This window comes from Equus caballus, chromosome 7, assembly GCF_041296265.1.
Source record: "Equus caballus isolate H_3958 breed thoroughbred chromosome 7, TB-T2T, whole genome shotgun sequence".
Taxonomy (NCBI): Eukaryota; Metazoa; Chordata; class Mammalia; order Perissodactyla; family Equidae; genus Equus; species Equus caballus.
In genome coordinates, this window is record NC_091690.1 from 82,002,258 (window position 1) to 82,020,387 (window position 18,130).

The window sequence follows — 18,130 nt, forward strand, 5'->3', positions numbered from 1 at the left end:
TTCTGGCATTGGACACCTCTGGGTGGTGATGCTGGGCTCGGCTCCCTTGGAGGCAGAAGGAGACTTGGGGGAGGGGAATGCGGATGGCCTCCCCTCACTGCTGGTTAACTCCCTTCCTGGGGATTCTAGGACTTGGGGTGGTGCCATTGGAAATGTTACTATTTACTTAATGAAGAAAGTGAGTGTTCCCAAATCAGCATTGCAGATCAGCCTGAGCCTGTGGCATTTTAACCCAACCTTGTGCGCACCTCCCCAAGAGTTAGTGAAGTTGTCTTTTGGTGCTAAGGTAACAGGTCCAGAGGGACCTGAAATTGACGCTGATCAAGCCCTTTCCCATAACAGGATACAGATCTGTGCCTGCCCCAGCAGCAGCAGCCAGGATGGCACATGGAAGGCTTGAGGAAGGAGCAGCTGGGGTGACAGGGTAGAGGGAGTACCAGGGAGGTGGGAGGCTAAGGGCCAGCTCCCACTTTGCCATGTGTCTTTGTGTAAGCCCTTTTCCATCTCTGAGCCCCTGACTCCTTCTTTATGAAAAAAGGAGGTGGGACTAGTTGATCGTCACGATCTCTCTGTGGCTCTCTGCGGCTTTGGCTCCAACACCCCAAATTTCTACCTCTAGAATACAGTGAGATTGTCTCTCTGTGATCCTGTTCATAGTCCTTCCTGAGACTGCTCACATGCTGGGCCTTAGAGTGGGGTTAAGATAGCATGCTGGTTGATTTGACGTCGTCCGCACTTTCCCTGCCCCGCAGCGTGGTCTGTCCTCTATCTTCTGGGATGTTTGCCCACTCCAGTGCTCTGTGCTGTGCAGGCACAGCCCACGGCAGTTCCTAGTGGCCGCATGGAGGGGTGTCTGGAGGGTTGTTCTTTACCTCATGCACAGAGACCTGTGTTAAGAGGAGGGCATAGATAATCAGAAACTTCTTCATGGTAGGGCCAGAACCAGTAATTAATCAGAGCACAATTCTTCCATGTACATAGCAAAGACTTTTTCCTACTCGCCCCGATTAGCTGCTGATGTCTCCCACTTTTCCTTGTCCTTGGCTTTTAGAAAGAAAAGTTTCAAGATGATTCGGTCCCAGTCCCTGTCTCTGCAAATACCGACGCCGCAAGATTGGAAGGGGCTCCCGACAATCAGTCCGGCCATATCTCCCACAACCCCTGTGCTCCCTGGGGCCACGTCCCAGCTCATGCCAGCGCCCTATGCCATGCCTGAGTTCCAGCGGGTCACCATCAGCGGAGATTACTGTGCCGGGGTAAGGAGCCTCTCCCGCCCTGCTCTCCGTGGGCTCCTGGGGCTGGGATGTCTGTGCTTTGTGCAGAGGCTGGGGCCCTTGGGCCACTGGGGTCACGCTCAGCCCTGAAACCTGGCCTGGTTTGTGAGCATCTGGGAGGTGGCGGGCAGGAGGCACAGGAGTCTGAAGAGAAGGAGGGTCCTAGGCAAGGTTGTGGAGCGTGGGTGTGTCTAGGGCACTGCTCATCCCTGTGAGGAGGACCTAGGGCTTCAGGCTGGCACACTGTGGCTGCGGCCTGTACGTTCCGTATGTTCTCTGGGCCCAAATGCTGCTGTCTGTCCCTGTAGCCCATTGAGGAAGTGCCAGCTCCCGCCAAATCCTGGTGTTGACTGATTTGTGGGAAATCAGTTATTGCTGACTCAGCTCTTCCTAAGTGCTTAGACTTAGCATCCTTAAATGCAGGCTGGACCCTCCCAACCTGGAAGAGAGGGCCTTGATGAGAAAGTGAACAAGCTTGGTTTACACCAAGTCAGTTCACTCAGTCACTGAAAATGTGCTAATTTGCCCTGGTGGATGATGCATTTTTATTGCTTATTTCTTGAAGAGAAGTATCCCATGGTGCCGACGTGAAGTCTGGTTCGATCTCCCTGGCCCTCAACTGCCCACGCCTCAGTTGGCCTTGTTATTCTCTCTTCTTCTTAACAGTAGTTTTGGAATATATAGTAGATCTGAGAAAGAAAAGTGGTTTACTACTCTCCCTATAAATTTTCTCCTAGTTTTAAAAAAATTCTGTGCAGTAGAGAACCCTTGTATACGGTATACAATTTAAAAGGTACAAAAATTATGTCAGTCCTCCAGCCACCCAATTCCCCTCCTCAGAGGCAACCCTTGGCTTCAGTTTCTTGTGTGTTCTCACATAGATGGCCTATGTACTTAAAATTAGTTATGCACACATAATTTATTTATTTGTACACAAATGAAAATTTACTACACACATTATACTGAGCCCAGTTTTTTTCACTTAACCGTGTATCTTGGAGATAATGCCATATCAATATGTAAAGAACTTCATTGTTATTTTTTACAAGTGGGTGGTATTCTGCCATGTGGATGTACCGTACTTTATTTTATTTAAGTTCCTAGGGATGGGAGTTTTGGTTGGATTGGAAACAATGCAGGCCTTGTATGAAGATGCAGCATCCTGACCAGGAGCCTTGGTGTCCACCTAGCCGGTAGGAAGGGAGAGTAGAGGTGGGCTGACAGCCAGCTGAACTGGAGGACCTCGGCCTGGTGCATTAACTAGCTCCTTTCAGTCAGTCTCCAGGCTGGCATGTAGTAGGACCCAGAGCCCCTGAACTGGCCAACTGGTCCGCAGAGAGCTCCAAGTCCATGAGATGCAGGAGGACCTTACAGGTTACCTTGGCCCCTAGTGGTCTGCTACCGGGCATGCGGCCTGCAGTGCCTACAAGTTGGCTGGTGGCTGCTGGTTCACTGGGATCCTAAGTACCCTCTCTGATATCTTCAGCCGTGGCCTGGGGCCCTCGCCATGCTGAGTCAGTCAGTTCTGCACACAGTGTTTGGCTTTGTCGTGGGCAGGGTGTTTGCATCTGCTCCCGACTCCTGCTGCTCTCAGAAGCCATCCAGCGGAAGGTGCAAAATGGAATTAACACACCCTCACGGGGGACGCTTGGAATCAGGAAAGAGAAGCTACTTCCTTACCCAAAAGCAAAGAGTAATATTTAGTAAACGTATAAAAGCATGCGTGGGAACGATATAGACCAGCTCTCTTCCTCTGAGGATGGAGTCGCGTGGAGGAGGGGGGAGGGAAGAGTTTTAGCTGGATCTGTGATGGTTTATTTTTTTAAGCATATAAGAGATCTGAAACAATGATGAAAAATATTGAAATTCTTAGCCCTGGAAGGTAGATTCATGGGTGTCTGTCATATTCTCTTCAGTGCTTGTCTGTTTGTTTAAAATATGTCAAAACAAAACATGATTGTTTAATTAAAGCAGAGAAGGACACTTCCAGGCCCCAGCCCTCCCAGCATCTTGTACCTCCCTCCGCTGTGTCACGTGTCCCTGTTATGACTGCTGGTTAGCTGCTTGCCTCCCTAGGCACGTTTGGATTTCTGCCACAGACATCCTTCCCCAACAAAGATTAACGAGGCTGCTGGAAGGTGGGAATTTATCTCATTCATCTTTGAGTCCGAGGCAGCGCTGGGAAAGCAGAACATCCTGAGGCTTTGGGAATCGATCAGTTCAGGGTCTGAAGTTTGACTTGGTAACTTCCCGGCGAGTGATTTATCCTCCCTGGTCTCGGTTTCCCCATTTGTAAGATGGGTTGCAGCGAGGACTGGAATGAAATCTACAGCAAGGGTCTGGCGCGTGACACTTGTCAATAAGTGGTTTTTGATTGCGTGAATTGGGGTGATACCAGATGGATCGGAAGCCTGGGGTTGGCAAAACAGCAAACCGAGCATGCGGAAGCTTTTATTTTTACCTCCGAAGGACCCTTGTATTTTCTCAGCTGAAAATGATGGTCCTCACCCTCGTTAGGGTTGTGGTCAAGGCTTTGCCTCCGTGTGCCGGGTGCAACAGCAGGTTTGTGGTTTGGTCGGCAGCACTCGAGGCTGGCCTTAGGGTGTGCAGGCTGAGTACCGTCCTCTCTCCCTGCAGCCGTTAAGTCTCCGGTGTCGCGGGGTCCCCAAGGCCACCCCTGGGGTTCAGTGATTTGCTAGGAGGACTCCTAGGACTCAGCACATGGCTGTACTCATGACTAGAATTTATTACAGTGAAAGGATGCAGAGCAAAGCCAGCACAGGGAAGGGTACGTGGGGCGGGGTCTGCAGGGGGCCAGCCGTGAGCTTCACAGGGCCCTTGCCCAGTGGAGTCCAGAACACACCTAATTCCTTCAGCATCGAATTGTGACAACGTGTGTCAAGTGCCATCTACCATGGAGCTCACTAGAGACTCAGCATCCAAGGTTTTTACTGGGGCTGGTCCCACCTCTGCAGAGCACATCCCCAAATCCCAGACTCTCAGAAGGAATCAGGTGTTCAGCATAAACCATAGGGTTTGTACGAACAGGTTAGGCCCAGCGAGTGACTCTGATTAGTCAGGGGATGGTGGGAATGCTCCTGAAAAAACCCGCAAGTTTCCAGCTGCCAGCCAAGGGCCAGCGTTGCAGCAGATCTTGCTAAGGACGGGGTCCCAGGCCTGCTGTGTGAACGCTTTTCTGCGCACTCCCTTCTTCAGATCACAGTGGAGGACTATGAGCAGGCCGCCAAGAGCCTGGCCAAGGCCCTGATGATCCGCGAGAAGTATGCCCGGCTCGCCTATCACCGCTTCCCACGGACCACTGCCCGGTACCTGGGTCAGCCGTGGGCAGACACCACCCCTCTGGAAGAGGGCCTCCCAGGTATGGTGCTGTGGCCGCGGTGGGGTCCCGAGTGGGGCACGGCCCCGAGCTGTTCAGCACTTTTTGCTGACTGGATGTATTTCCCCCAGAGGATGTTTTAAGGGCAGAGCCCTCGTACTGGCTTCTCCTACACTGATGTTTGCTGGCTTCCCCACGGATTGATTTGAGGCACTGTGGGCCTTGCCTTGGGGAGAGCTGAGCTGTAGAAGCTAAGCGAGAGAGATGAAGGAGAGGCCCTGATCTTGGGAGTTCCCTAGGGAATTGGTCAGTCCCATGCTGGATCCTTAAAGCAACACGATCAGACAATAAACGTCGAATCAAAAGCAGGTTCTGGAATCAAACATGTCTGCATTCTGATCTAAGCTCTGCCATTTTTCTTGGGCATTTCTCCAAACCTCAGTTTCTCAGTCTGTAAAATGGGAATACTAATAGTATCTCTCCCCTGGGCCTGTTGTGAGGAGTAAATGGGAGAATGCATGTGAGGGACTTAGTGCAGTGCTGGCACCTCATGTGCTCAGTACACGGCAGCTACGTTTATGCTGTGGAGTTGGGGTGAGGGGAGATCAGAGAGGGCAGGATGGTTTTTGGGGGAGCCTGTTTGGCCTGCGAAGGACCCAGCAGCAGTAGATGCTGTAAGTGATATGAATGAAGACAACAGGAAACCTTGATCTTGAAAGTTGGTGGTGGGGGATCAGATGAGGGCCTGGTATTCTGTGCCAGTGCCCAGGACCCTGGCTGCCCCCTGGGTGTAGTTGGTGCCAACATGGCTCCTGTCTCTGGCTTCCTTGAAGCTCTGAGACCTGGACTTTGAGCATCTGTTGCCACCTGGGGCACTGGGCAAATCGCAGCCTTTCTGGGCCCGTTTCCCTGTCTGTGTGAGGGAAGTTAATCCCACCCACCCCATTTTGGCAAAGACAGACAGGAACGACCAAATGTGTACTTTGTGCAAAACAGAGTACCCAGGGGTCCTAGGCCAAGTGTGGTGAGGTGGAGGCCGTGGCTTCACCCAGGTCTTGTACTGCCTGCATGCCACAGGCCACTGGCACACTTCAGGGACTCCTGAGCTGGCCTGGGCTCTGCCTGTCGGGAGGACATCAGTCCCCAGCCCTGCTCTGCCTTGGCCCCTGTGACGCCTCACATCTGCTCCAGGGGGGGCCTGTTCCGAGCACTGATGGGGGCGCCCAGGTGGGTCACCCCGCCTTAGTTGCATCCTTTGATGAGGATGCCAGGGTCTCCTCCTGCCTGGGCTGGCTGCTGGGCAGGCTGCTGGGCAGCTCGACCCTATGTGTGGTTGGCTGGTGTTCAGAATTGAAGCCCCCGGTTCTGCTATTTAGCAATAACCTATTCCTTGTCCAGAGACAGAGCTTATGGAGAGTCAGGAAAAGTCATTATGAGAGTAGTGAGAATAGTGCCCTATAATTATGTGTCAGGCATTACTGTTTACAAAGCGTTTTCCTGTACCCAATATTGCAGCCCTCACAACAGCCCCTTAAGGCGGCGGGTGTTGTCCTCAGATGAGCAGCCAGAATCGGAGAGGTAAAGTGGTTTGCTCAAGATCTCACAGCTGGGAAACAGGCAAGAGATGTTTTCTCCTCCCGTGGCCTAACTCAGCCTGCAGCCATGGGGACAGACAGCTCTGTCGTTGGCATTCCCTGATGGGTGGGAGACCAGCTCCCTATTCTCTGCTCACTGCAGGGTGTGATTCGGGGGCTGGCTTCTTCATCTAGCCGCTTCGCTGTCCTGGGCTCCAGAAGCTGTGGGAGGACAGGGACAATTATTCCCTCTGGGCAGCCCCAGGTACTGTCTATTCTCTCATTAGGAGAAGACTCAGCTGCCCTCTTTGATATGCCTGGCGTCCCTGAAGGGCCCAGGAGGCTGAAGCTCATTTCAGTTAAATTAAAAAAATGTAGTGAAGGGGGCTGGCCCCGTGGTTGAGTGGTTAAGTTCGCGCGCTCCGCTGCAGGCGGCCCAGTGTTTCGTTGGTTCGCATCCTGGGCGCGGACATGGCACTGCTCATCAAACCACGCTGAGGCAGCGTCCCACATGCCACAACTAGAAGGACCCACAACGAAGAATATACAACTATGTACCAGGGGGCTTTGGGGAGAAAAAAGAAAAATAAAATCTTTAAAAAACAAAATGTAGTGAAGTACCAGCCGTGTGCCAGGACTGTTCTAGGAAGTGTGGCTGCAGCGACGAACAGACAGACATACGTGTCCCAAGATCAATAGGGGAAATTATTTTACATAGCAGTAAGTGCTAAGGAGACAAAAGGAAGCAGGGAGGAGGGTGTGAGATGTCGGGGCTGGTGGGGGCTGGGGGGCGGTTGGGTTTTAGACAGAATGACCAGGGCAGGCCTCACAGAGAATGTGACTTTTGAGTCCACGCAAGCTCACAAGGTGAAGGGTTCTTTGCTGTCACTCAATCCTGTTTTGCAGACTTCCACCCTCCTCCAGAGCCCCCGGAAGACCCGTACCGCCTGGATGATGCTCCCCCCAACCTGGGCTACCTGGTCCGCATGCAGGGGGGCATCCTCTTCGTGTATGATAACCAGAAGATGCTGGAGTGCCAGGAGCCCCACAGCCTGCCCTACCCTGACCTGGTGACCTATACGGTGGACATGAGCCACATCCTGGCTCTCATCACTGATGGCCCCACGTAAGCCAGCATTCCCTGAGTCCGCCTCTTTTTGCATGAGTGCTGGGTGGGTGCATGGATAGGAGGAAGCTGGGAAAGGCCGGCCAGGTCACCCCTTTGCTCTGGGCTTTCCCAAGTTTAAACCATCCTAGAAAAAGCGTGGCTTCCCCTTTTCCCAGTGCAACAATTTTCCATCATAGGCTGGCATGTTCCTAGAGGTGGTGCTTCCTGTCCCTTCTGCATGTGTAATGTGGAGCTTCTGTTTGGTGGTGGCCACTGGGGCGCTGTAAAATGGCTGTCACTCCTGTCCCCAGGCAGGACGGCAGCCTTGCAGAGAGTTGCCAGCCTGGGGCATTATTGTAGATGGTGGAGGAGTGATGAAGGCTGTTCTTCAGATGTTGGGTTTTCTGTGTTTCTGGAGGGGAGAGTGCAGGGGGTCTGGGAGCTTCGTTCCATGACGCCCCTGATGCTCGTGGGCTTGGCTTGAACCAACGAGGTAGGCAGTCTTCCTCCTGAATTTGGCCTCTCACTTCTTGGGGGGCACTTAAGCTCATCTGTGATGGGGGTTCAGGATGCCAGGACCCTGAGCCTCCAAGTGGCTGTGCTGGGAGTGCCCAGGCAGGACTGGGAGTCTAGGGGAGGGGGAGGGGGGAGGTCATGGCTCAGGAACTTCTCTCTTGCCCTGTCTTTTGGGTTTTGCCGAGAATGGGTGCGATGGCAGTCTCCAAGGGAGGAGAGTGGGTGCCAGGGGGATGGGCAGCATGGGTCTTGGTCCTCGCTGTTCCGAGGGCAGAGCTGAGACCTAGGAGGGGACAGGGCAGTTCCGGGAGGCTCACTACAGTCAATGTGAGGAGGAGCTGCAAGGGGAAGCCTTGGGAGGGAGGGAAAGAGGGGGTGTGAGCAGTGACTGTCTTGTCCCAGAGGCTGTCGAGGAGAGTGAGTCTCTGAGACTCCTGTGCTCCGCTCTGGGGCTTCTCTCAGCAGACAGGTGATGGTGCTGTTCCAGGGGCGGCAGCCGCTCCATAGGAAAGTCAGAGGGATTGGATGCCAAGGGAGCTGCTGTTTGTGTGGGGGCCCAAGGAAGTAGGGTAGCATGCACTGCGGTTGAAGGTTCCGTGTGGCTGTGGACACAGGCGCGTGGCCAGGCACCTGGGCTGGGTGTGGCTGGCGGTTGGTGGAGAGCAGTGAGCACTCCCGCCTCCAACAGCCTTTGCCGGCTGGGGGGGCATCAGTCCTTGTAGAGATTTCTGTCCTAGTGACAAACACCCCTGCATTTTGAATCTGCCCACAGTGCAAAACATCCTCCTTTTGTCCTGAAATCTCAGAGTTGGGAGGTCCTTGGGTCTTGGGGTTTGGGGTATGTCACTTGGTCAGAGGGTGGTTCCTCTGCACACCAAGCTGGGCAGGTCACACCTTATAGTTTGGTAGTACTGCCGATCATCTGGGCAGAAGTTAGACTCCTTTCAAGGAATCAAAGGTGGCTGAGGATAGATGGGAGGATAGAAAGAAGGACGGGATGGAGGAGGGAGACTTTTATTGAGTGTCCACTATACGCAGAGGTAGGTCCTTCACCTCTGGCATAAGCCAGTTTAACCCTTACTTCAACCTTGGGCATTACTATCGCCATCTTTGTTTATGGCAAACAGAGGCTCAGGTCAATTGCCTAAGCACATGAAGCCAGAAGTCAAAGAACCTTCTGAGGTTGCAAAGTCAGCACTCTGCTGCCCCATGTCTTGACTCTCCACCGTTTCATAGGGCACGTGGACATGGTTACACAGTTCAACGGGGTGTATAGAAAGCTGGGACCTCCTCAGCCCTCCCTGCCCTACCCTGACCGTCCACTCGAGAGTCGGTCCCCGCAGACACTGGAGGTCTCCAAACTGGAGAGCTTGATGTGATTTCTCTTTAACTGTGGTTTCTCCCCCTTCCCAACCTGCAGGAAGACGTATTGTCACCGGCGACTGAACTTTCTGGAATCCAAGTTCAGCCTTCACGAGATGTTAAATGAAATGTCCGAGTTCAAAGAGTTGAAGAGCAACCCCCACCGAGACTTCTATAACGTGAGAAAGGTGCGTTAGCGGACCGGTGTTCAGAGCCAGCCCCACCCCCACCCCCAGTTCCATTCCCAACCCACTGGGCTGCCCTGAGCCAGTCTGGGGCTAGTCCCCCATGCGGCCTTCCTTGGCCAGAGGAGTAGGTTGTGTATGTGCAGAAGGAAGCCCGGCGAGTTGCCTTCCCTGTGTCAGGCTGTGCGTCAGATGGTGCCTGGAGTGACTGGTATGGCTCTAGGTGGAAACCTTTGTCCATGTTGCGTTTCTGTTGGAATGTGCCCTCTTCCTCAGAAAATAAGGCATGACCGTTAACTGGTCGTAAGAGTTGAGGCCAGGCTGCTTTTAAGGTAGAGGATGTATTAAATTCATCATGGAGAGACAAAGTTGTTAAGAAGTCTTTGGACTTGGGAGTCTGTGGTCTTGCCTCCTTGTGGGTCCGGCGCGGACGAGCAGCCATGGCCTGGGCTCAGGGGCCCGCAGCCTGCAGGGGCTGCTCCTGGGGCAGATGTGGGTGTTAAGTGATCATGGCCTCCAGCTTTTACATTTTTTTCCATTTCACTAACATATCGTGAGGCATGGGATCAGTGCTAAGCATGTGGCATTTGGCGTTGAACAAGAGTCACTTCCTGTCCACAAGGAGTTCCCAGCATATTACTATTAGAGTGATGTGTTGTGACAGAGGTGGCTTTCAGGAAGAGGCCAGAACTGAGCTGACTTAAAGCGAGAGTAGGAGTTAGCCAGGCAGAGGGTGGGGTAGGGGAGTGGAAGTGACGGCATTCCAGGCAGAGGAACAGCATATGCAAATACCACGGGAGAGAGAGTGTGTGACAGGAGAGAGACTGAGCAGTGCTCTGACATAACTGCCAGCAGTGCAGTGTGGCTGGAGCTCAGGGCTTGGGGAGAGGGCAGTGTGGGCTGTGGGGAGGGTGAGGCTGCAGAGTAGGTGAGGTTCTGGATCATGCTGGGGCCCGGGGGTTTCTCAGAGGAAGTGGAGAGGCGGGCCGGGGTATGGTAGTGAGCTGGGAGGGAAGCTCGTGGGGGAAGGGTGGGGACTAGGCTGTGCCCGGAGGAGGGATGGCCAAACCTGAACTGAGTCACGGTGGGGTCCTCATCTTCAGAGGGGCCTCTGTCTCAGAACTTGAGGACTGCCCCTCCCTGGGGTCAGCTTTGATAAGGGAGCGTAGAACAGGGGAGGATGTGTCTTCTCCAGGGAAGCCCAGCTCAGGCCTCCCTGTCCTCCTGCTGGGAGCACTCAGCAATGCTCGAAGGGAGGCCCCCTCCAGGGAGATGCCAGGATCACCTCTTTTAAGTGTCATGAGGTCAGACATGGATTCCCACCTGGTGGGATCAAGACCCTTAAGAGTGAAAGTTTGGCTCCTGCTCCTGGGCTGTGAGACTTGAGGAAGTGTCTTGGGGATTGCTAGACAGGGGTGAAAGGATGTGTTTTAGACACTGCCTATCTGGTATTTTCACCTTCAAGTACCATGTGTTCCTTCTGTGTGAGCCTTGGGTGTTCAGACAGGTGGGTGCCTCGGTCACTGTGGCAGCTCCCCTCAGCCCTGCCTGAGCGCACCCTACATCCCCAGCAAGTGCCTAGATGGGCTTCCAAAGAAACTCCTTGCCTAGCCCAGCACAGCCCTGGCCTCTGCGTACGTTAATGCTCTGGGCCTGACTGCTTCTTGCTGCCTGGGGCCGAGGGGTCCTTGTTGACTGCACTGGCTCTGACACTGTTTGCTCCTGAGGCGGGGCCCCAGTGACGGTTCCTGGGCCAAGCAGGGCCTGCTCTGAGGCAGGAGCTGTGCCTGGCCATGGGTCTGTGTGGGTGGCATTTGTGAAAGCACCTGCAGCTTCACAGCAGGTCGTGGGTTATGACACCATGGGACCTAACCAGCAGGACTGTGTAACTGAAACACTTGTTTTCTGTTTGCTGCTTGGGATGGGTAGGGTTAAGCTTTATCTACTTTGGTTTAAATGTTGTGTCAGGGATAACAAATAGGTTTCATCTTCAGTGCCAAACTTGACCACTTAGGAGCGGCTACCTGAGGCTTCTCTCAAAGCTTAGTGAAATGAGTGCTGTAATCGATTATTGATGTCTGCCCTGGGTATGGACATGGTCAGCGGTGGCTTAGGGGCCAGGTGTTGGCCAGCCTTATTTGGAAACTGCTGTTTGTTTAGAATTGCGTCTTAGGTGAGAGTGAGAAGTGTGCTCGGATCTTCTGGTGAGTTGAAAACACTGGTATCCAATGCCAGGCTCTTTCACTTGTTCCTAAAATAATCACCTTGGAGATTCTGAAGTTTGGATCAGATGCCTCCTGGATTGTCCAGTTGTTTTGCTCCCTCATCTTGTGACTCATGGGGGTCAGGACAGGCTGCACCCCCTTTGGTGTGTCATTGGTATGCTGGAGGACACAACCAGAAAGCCCAGAATGTGCTAAGTCATGCTGAGGTGGTTGAGCCCAGCTGTGTCCGGCAGAGCTAAGCTGGCTGACCTTCTCTGTGTGTCCCACATGAGACCAGCCTGTCCCTGAGGTACCTGAGTCTTTTCACTGTGCTTTGGGTGATGTTTTAGCTTTTGGTCCTTTGAATTGTTTCATTTCTCTGATGTCTAGCGGTCTGTTTTTCTGGTGGGATTGGCAGGATTAATGGCCCTGATGAGTGAGTGTTGTGGTCAACGACATGGGCTGGCTGGTCTAATGTAGATCAAATGTCTGGTCTGGCATGACCTGGAGATGCCTGGCCAGCTGTGGACAGCATTCCCTGGCCGGAGGTCAGGCACCTCCTCACCCCAGCCCTGGCAGAGTGCCCTACTGGCCACAGCAGTAACGGCAGAGTGCAGTCTGGCCTGTGAGGCTGCTGCCACCCTCCCTGGGGACCTCCTGTAGGTCCCTTGGGCTCATGGAAGGGGAGTCAGGATGCCCACTTCAGGCCATCCCTCAGCTTACCCAGGGCTCCATTTCTTTAGGACTGGTGGCTAAAAGGAAGGTTCTGGGGATTCCAAGACAGGTCAATGGCAAGAGTGGGATTTCACGGGGCATTTGGTGGGCCCTCAGGGTTAGATGAGGATGTGGATATTACTGAAACTGTTGGAACCTACCACACCTGCTCATTTGTTCATCCGTTCATCCATTGATTCAACTGACACGTCATACCAGGCTGTGGCATGGGTGCTGGAGACTTAGGTGCATCAGCTGTGGTCCCTGTCTTTGAGGACTGAGCTCCCAGTCTAATGACAGTGTAGCAGAAAATTATTAGAGTGGATCAGGAGGACATGTACAGTAATGGGAGTGTCTGTGCTAGGTTCCCAGTTGGGCAAGGGAAAAACTGCTCCATTGTGCTTGGGGTGTAAGGATTGGCTTCTAAGCGGAGGAAGTCGTAGGACATTTCCAGGTGGATGAGACTGGTGAGGAGGAAGGAAGGCATGCCAGGGTGAGGAAATGCATGGGCCAAGTGACACAGTGTGGAATAGCATGGTGCCTCGGGCACCTATAAGTGGTTGGTGGCTGGAACGTAGAGCAGGGCAGTGGCAAGGTGAGAGTCAGGGTTTGAAGTAAGCCTTGAATCCCCAGCTGGGGGCTTGGGCTTTATCATGAAGACTTGGGGGCCATGGATGCTTTGTTAACAGGGGAGTGGCTGAATCCATTCTACGCTTTGAAAAGGTCTCTTGATGCTGTAAGGAGGTGGATTGGGCAGCAAGGTTAGAGGGAGGAAGACCAGTTCCAAAGTCTAGAGCAGAAATGTGGAGGGGGATCCAGGCATTGGTTGGTGCTGGCTCCGTGGCCGTGAGGTGCTGGGGCTCTGCGCTCCTCATTGAGGTTGGGTGTCCTAACTCTTGTTGCCGGGGGAGGCGGCCTGGCTCCTGGGCTGAGGGACACTGTGTTACAGGTGGACACGCACATCCACGTGGCTGCCTGCATGAACCAGAAGCACTTGCTGCGCTTCATCAAGCACACGTACCAGACAGAGCCTGACAGGATTGTGGCCGAGAAGCGGGGCCGGAAGATCACCCTGAGGCAGGTGTTCGACAGCCTACACATGGACCCGTACTACCTCACTGTGGACTCGCTGGACGTCCACGCGGTGAGTGAGCTTCTGCCCAGGGCCTCGAGCAGTCCCGGCGGGGACTCAGCGCCCTGGGAAGCAGCCGTGGCTGTGCTTGCAGAGAGGAGGCTGTGTAGGCAGCTCTGTCTCTTCTCGTCACAGAGACTGTGAGAGGGAATTTGGTCTCAGAGAGTCACAGAGCTGGAGCAGCCATAGGACGGGGGAAAAGATGCATAACTTGGAGTCTGACAGGTCCCAGTTCTAATTCCACTTCTGCCACTTAGGAGTTGTATGCCCTTAAGCAACTCACTTAAGCTTTTATTTCCTTGCTTATAAAATGGTGAATGCCACGTGCCTTATTGATGTGGCAAAGTTATTAAAATACTAAGTGATGGTGCAGCTGCTATAGAAAACATATGGAGTTTCCTCAAAAAGTGAAACACAGAATTACCATATGTTCCAACAATTCTACTTTTGGGTATACACCTGATGCCCTGAAGAATTGAAAGCAGGGACTAAAACAGATACCTACATGTCAATGCTTCTAGCAGCATTATTTACAATGGCTGAAAGGTGGAAGCAACCCAAGTGTCCATCAGTGGGTGACTGGATACACAAACTGTGGGTGTCCATACATTGGAATATTATTCAGCCTTAGAAGAAGGAATAAAGTAGTGATACCTGCTACAACATGGATGAACCTTGAAAACAGTATGCTAAGTCGAAGAAGCCAGACACAAAAGGACAAATACTGGATGATTCCGCTTGTATGAGGTACCTAGACTAGGCAACTTCACAGAGACCGAAAGGAGAATGGAGGCTACCAGGGGCTGGGGGAGGGCAGTGACCGTTTAATGGGTATGGAGTTGCCATTTTCAAGATGGAAAGGATTGAGGTGGATGGTGGTGATGGTTGCACAGCATAATGAATGTATTTAACACCACTGAACTGTACACTTAAAATGGTTAAGGTGGTTAATTTTGTGTTATGTATATTTTACCACAATAAAAAAAAAATCTCAGTTAAAAACAAACAAAACACTGAATGAGATAATGTGGAGAAAGTGCGTTATGATGTCTAAGCAGTAATTTGTTGTTGTTACTGCCATTGAGTTACTTCAGACTCCTAGTGACCCTGTGTACTGCAGAGCGGAACCCTGCCCGGTCTTCTTGTGCTGTCCTGTCACCTTCCAGCGCTGTATCATAGAGTTTTCATGGCTAAGTTTTTGGGAAGTGGTGGCCAGGTCCTTCTTCCTAGTCTGTCTAGTCTGGAAGCTCCGCTGACACCTGTCCACCATGGGTGACCCTGCTGGTATTTGACATACCCATGGCACAGCTTTCAGCATCACAGCAACACACAGCCACCAGAGTATGACAACTGCCAGATGGGTGGTGTGGTTCCCTGACTGGGAAACGAACCCAGGCCGCAGTGCTGAAAGTGCCAAATCTTAACTACTAGTCCACGAGGACTGGCCCTAAGCAGCACTAGGACATACTTTATTATCGATTGTTTGATAGGTTAGTATTCTCTGCTCACTCAGCCAGCCATGCTCCTAGCCATGATACCTGGGAGCATGAGGCCCCTTCACAGAGGGCCTCGCAGAAGGACCCCAAGGCTGACCAAGTGAGGACACATGGTCCTGGCCCCAGGACTTTCCAAGATTTCGTGTAAGAACTGACATGGAAGACATCCTTCCGTGTGGCCGCACGTAAGGCCACCTTGAAAAGGCCTGGAGAGGGGCATGTGTGTGGGGGCTGTAGAACAATGTGGTGATCTCATTGGTGGTCTCCTCTCTCCAGGGCCGGCAGACATTCCATCGCTTTGACAAGTTCAACTCCAAATACAACCCTGTGGGGGCCAGTGAGCTGCGTGACCTGTATTTGAAAACTGAAAACTACCTGGGAGGCGAGTACCTTGCTCGGATGGTCAAGGTGAGTGAGCTCTTGACCTCTCCAAGCTCTCCTCAGATACCTGGCAGCATCCGCCTTCAAAAGTGGGGGCCCAGCACGACCCCCTCCCTCCTTTCCCTCCCTGAATCCCCGTGCATCCATCATCCAGCTCAGGCAAGGCCCAGAGGTGGGGGAGGCTGTCTATCCTGGCAGCGGTCACAGCGTCCAGGCTTGCTGCCCTGTTTGTGGCCTGAACTTGGCTGGTTGCAGGTTAGCTCCATTTGGAGATGCTTCTGCTGCCTGGCCTGGTTATGCCTGTGACTGTCAGACCCCAGGCCTTCCTCTCCAGGAAGGAGCCGCCGCTGAGGCAGAGTGAGTGTTTACAGGACAGCAAGGGGGTGTAGATCAGGCCTTCTCAGCCCTGGGGCAGGTGGCTGAGGGAGCTGCAGGATCCAGCAGCTGGGGCGCTTTTGGGCTGACCTGGCTCTTCTTGCTTCCAGGAAGTGGCCCGGGAGCTAGAGGAGAGCAAGTACCAGTACTCAGAGCCGCGACTCTCCATCTATGGCCGCAGTGCCGAGGAGTGGCTCAGCCTGGCCCGCTGGTTCATCCAGCACAAGGTCTACTCACCCAACATGCGCTGGATCATCCAGGTGCCCCGGATCTAGTAAGTGGGGTGGCCTGCTGTCTGCCCGTGCCCTCTGGGGATGCCAGCCTGTCCTGCATGGGCTGCTGAGTCTGCACTATTTAGGGGTGGGGCCTGGTCCAGTGTCAGCTTAGGCCTCTCCTCCCCAGGGATTTTCCTACAGGGAGGGGTGATTGGCAAAGCTGGCCTCATGACACTTAGTCTCTTGTTTTTTGAAGAACATATGTGTACAAAGGCCTGGAGGGAACCACAGCCCATCTTCTTCTCACTGGGGTTTGAAGATGAATTATCCTTTTGGGTGAGCCCTGGGGTATGAGTGACCTGGTGGTGGTCTACATTGCTGGTCCTCTCCCTGGATATGACTCAGACCACCATTGTCCTCTCCAGCCTGGCCGGTGTGGGCTCATGGCTCATGGATGGGCTGGGATGTGTGCTTTAGTCGGGAACTGAGCTGAGTGGGAGAGAGTTTGGATCACTGAAACATTTGAGGACTCATCCTTCAGACCCTTGGTCAGCCTGAATCCCAGCACCGCACTCCCAGCATGGCCTCCAGCTTGAGAAAGCTCTCAGATGGGCAGGGGTGGCTGTTGAGGTTGCAAATCAAGGCCTAGTATCATGGAACTTGCCGGGGGTTGGAGAGGAGGGGAGGGATCTGTGTTCTAGCCACATCTTGGACTCTTCCCTGGGGGTTTACATGTGATCACGAGCTGTCTGAGGAAGGGGCTGGGGCGGGTCTCTGACAGGCCAAGGGGGCTCCTGGGCCCACCTTAATCAGAGTGTTTGCTTTCCCCCAGTGACATATTTAGATCAAAGAACCTGCTGCCAAGCTTTGGGAAGATGCTGGAGAACATCTTCCTGCCCCTTTTCGAGGCCACAATCAACCCCCAAGATCACCGAGAGCTTCACCTCTTCCTCAAATATGTAAGCGTGGGTGGCGCCTGCGGCGATGGGTGCAGTGGTGGAGCGGGGAGGGAGTTCCATGTGGCTTGGTCTGGCTTCCCTTCTCAGATCCTGTCACTTGTGTGCCCCGGGCTTGGGGTGCTAGCCCCAAGAAGCCGAATTTCTGCAAGAGTGAGCTGGCTCTAGGAGGGGGCGTCCCAGTTGGGCAGGGTGTTGGGAAGGCAGCAGTGGGAAAGACGGAGCAGCCAGCTCCGGGCCAGGCGGGGCCCGAAAGCCTGGGTCTGGCTCTCAGCGACGCCGAGCAGCCTCGGGTCTTCAGAAATGCAGACATGCCAGCGCTCCTGCTTTTGCCTAGAAGCAATGGTCCTCACACCTTTTTTGGTTAAGTAGACAAGCCCCACAAAATATATTTATCTGGTTAGTTATGGGAGAGGGAGAGAAGGGGTGGAGGACTTAACCAGAAAGGACATGGGGTGGGGGCAGGTGGTGGTTCCTCCCTCTGGGTGCCCAGAATACAGGGGGCTGCAGACAGTGAGAAGCAAGTCCAGTTCCCCGTGGAGGTTATGGGGACAATTTCTGACAGCAGGGAGGCAGGGAAGATTCCAGAAGGCTAGGGGTGTGGGGGTGGGCTGATTGAGTCTGTGTGTGTGTTTGGGGGCTGCCAGGAAAGTGTTTGGATGGGCCAAGGGACACCACTGAATTTATGTTCTAGACAAACACCATTCTGGCTGTTGTGTGGAGAAAGGCCTGAAACAGAGGTAGCAGGAGGTGGGGGATAGGGGCAGGGTGAGAGTCAGAGCTCCTGCTCCAGCGATGGAGATGGATGATGCAGCAGGAACAGCTCACATTTATTTGAGCGTTTGCTGCCTGCCCCAATGAGCCACGCCATGACATGCTCTCCTTCAGCCTCACAGTCACCCCACTTCACACCGTTTGGTTGGTGTTCATAATAAGCAGAATTATTATGTGCTTGCTGTGTGTTAGGCCCTGTGTTCAGCGCTCCCCATGGAGTGTCGCATTTAATCCTCACAGAGCACTATGAAGTGACTAGCTCCAATTTACGCACGAGGAAATTAAAACTGAGAGCTCACAAAGCTAAAGAGTGGCAGAACTGGAATTCATACCCAGGCAGCCTGACTCCAGAGCAGGGGTCATTGTCGTCACACTATACTGCTTCCCAAGTAAGAAAAGTGAGAAGTATACACCTGGCAGGCCAGGGACTCTGGGCGTGGTGGGTGTGGCATGGCGGGGCCTGGGCGGACCCTGACGGGGAGCAAGAAGGAAGAGAGCAGGCTGCCCCCCAGCGCCGCAGAGAGCGG

General features: G+C 53.4%; 1 protein-coding gene across 8 annotated transcripts in view; it reads left to right on the top strand.

Moving 5' to 3' along the window:
* AMPD3 (adenosine monophosphate deaminase 3) overlaps positions 1–18,130 on the top strand; it is a 45,346-nt gene that overhangs the window by 18,371 nt on the left and 8,845 nt on the right. For all 8 annotated transcript variants that reach the window (XM_005612169.4, XM_005612167.4, XM_023646036.2 and 5 more), the window contains exons 3-10: positions 1,052–1,256; positions 4,491–4,653; positions 7,092–7,311; positions 9,230–9,359; positions 13,224–13,418; positions 15,179–15,310; positions 15,769–15,932; positions 16,706–16,832. In XM_005612169.4, the coding sequence (XP_005612226.1) occupies positions 1,052–1,256; positions 4,491–4,653; positions 7,092–7,311; positions 9,230–9,359; positions 13,224–13,418; positions 15,179–15,310; positions 15,769–15,932; positions 16,706–16,832 (1,336 nt within the window). The remainder of the gene's footprint in view (positions 1–1,051; positions 1,257–4,490; positions 4,654–7,091; positions 7,312–9,229; positions 9,360–13,223; positions 13,419–15,178; positions 15,311–15,768; positions 15,933–16,705; positions 16,833–18,130) is intronic.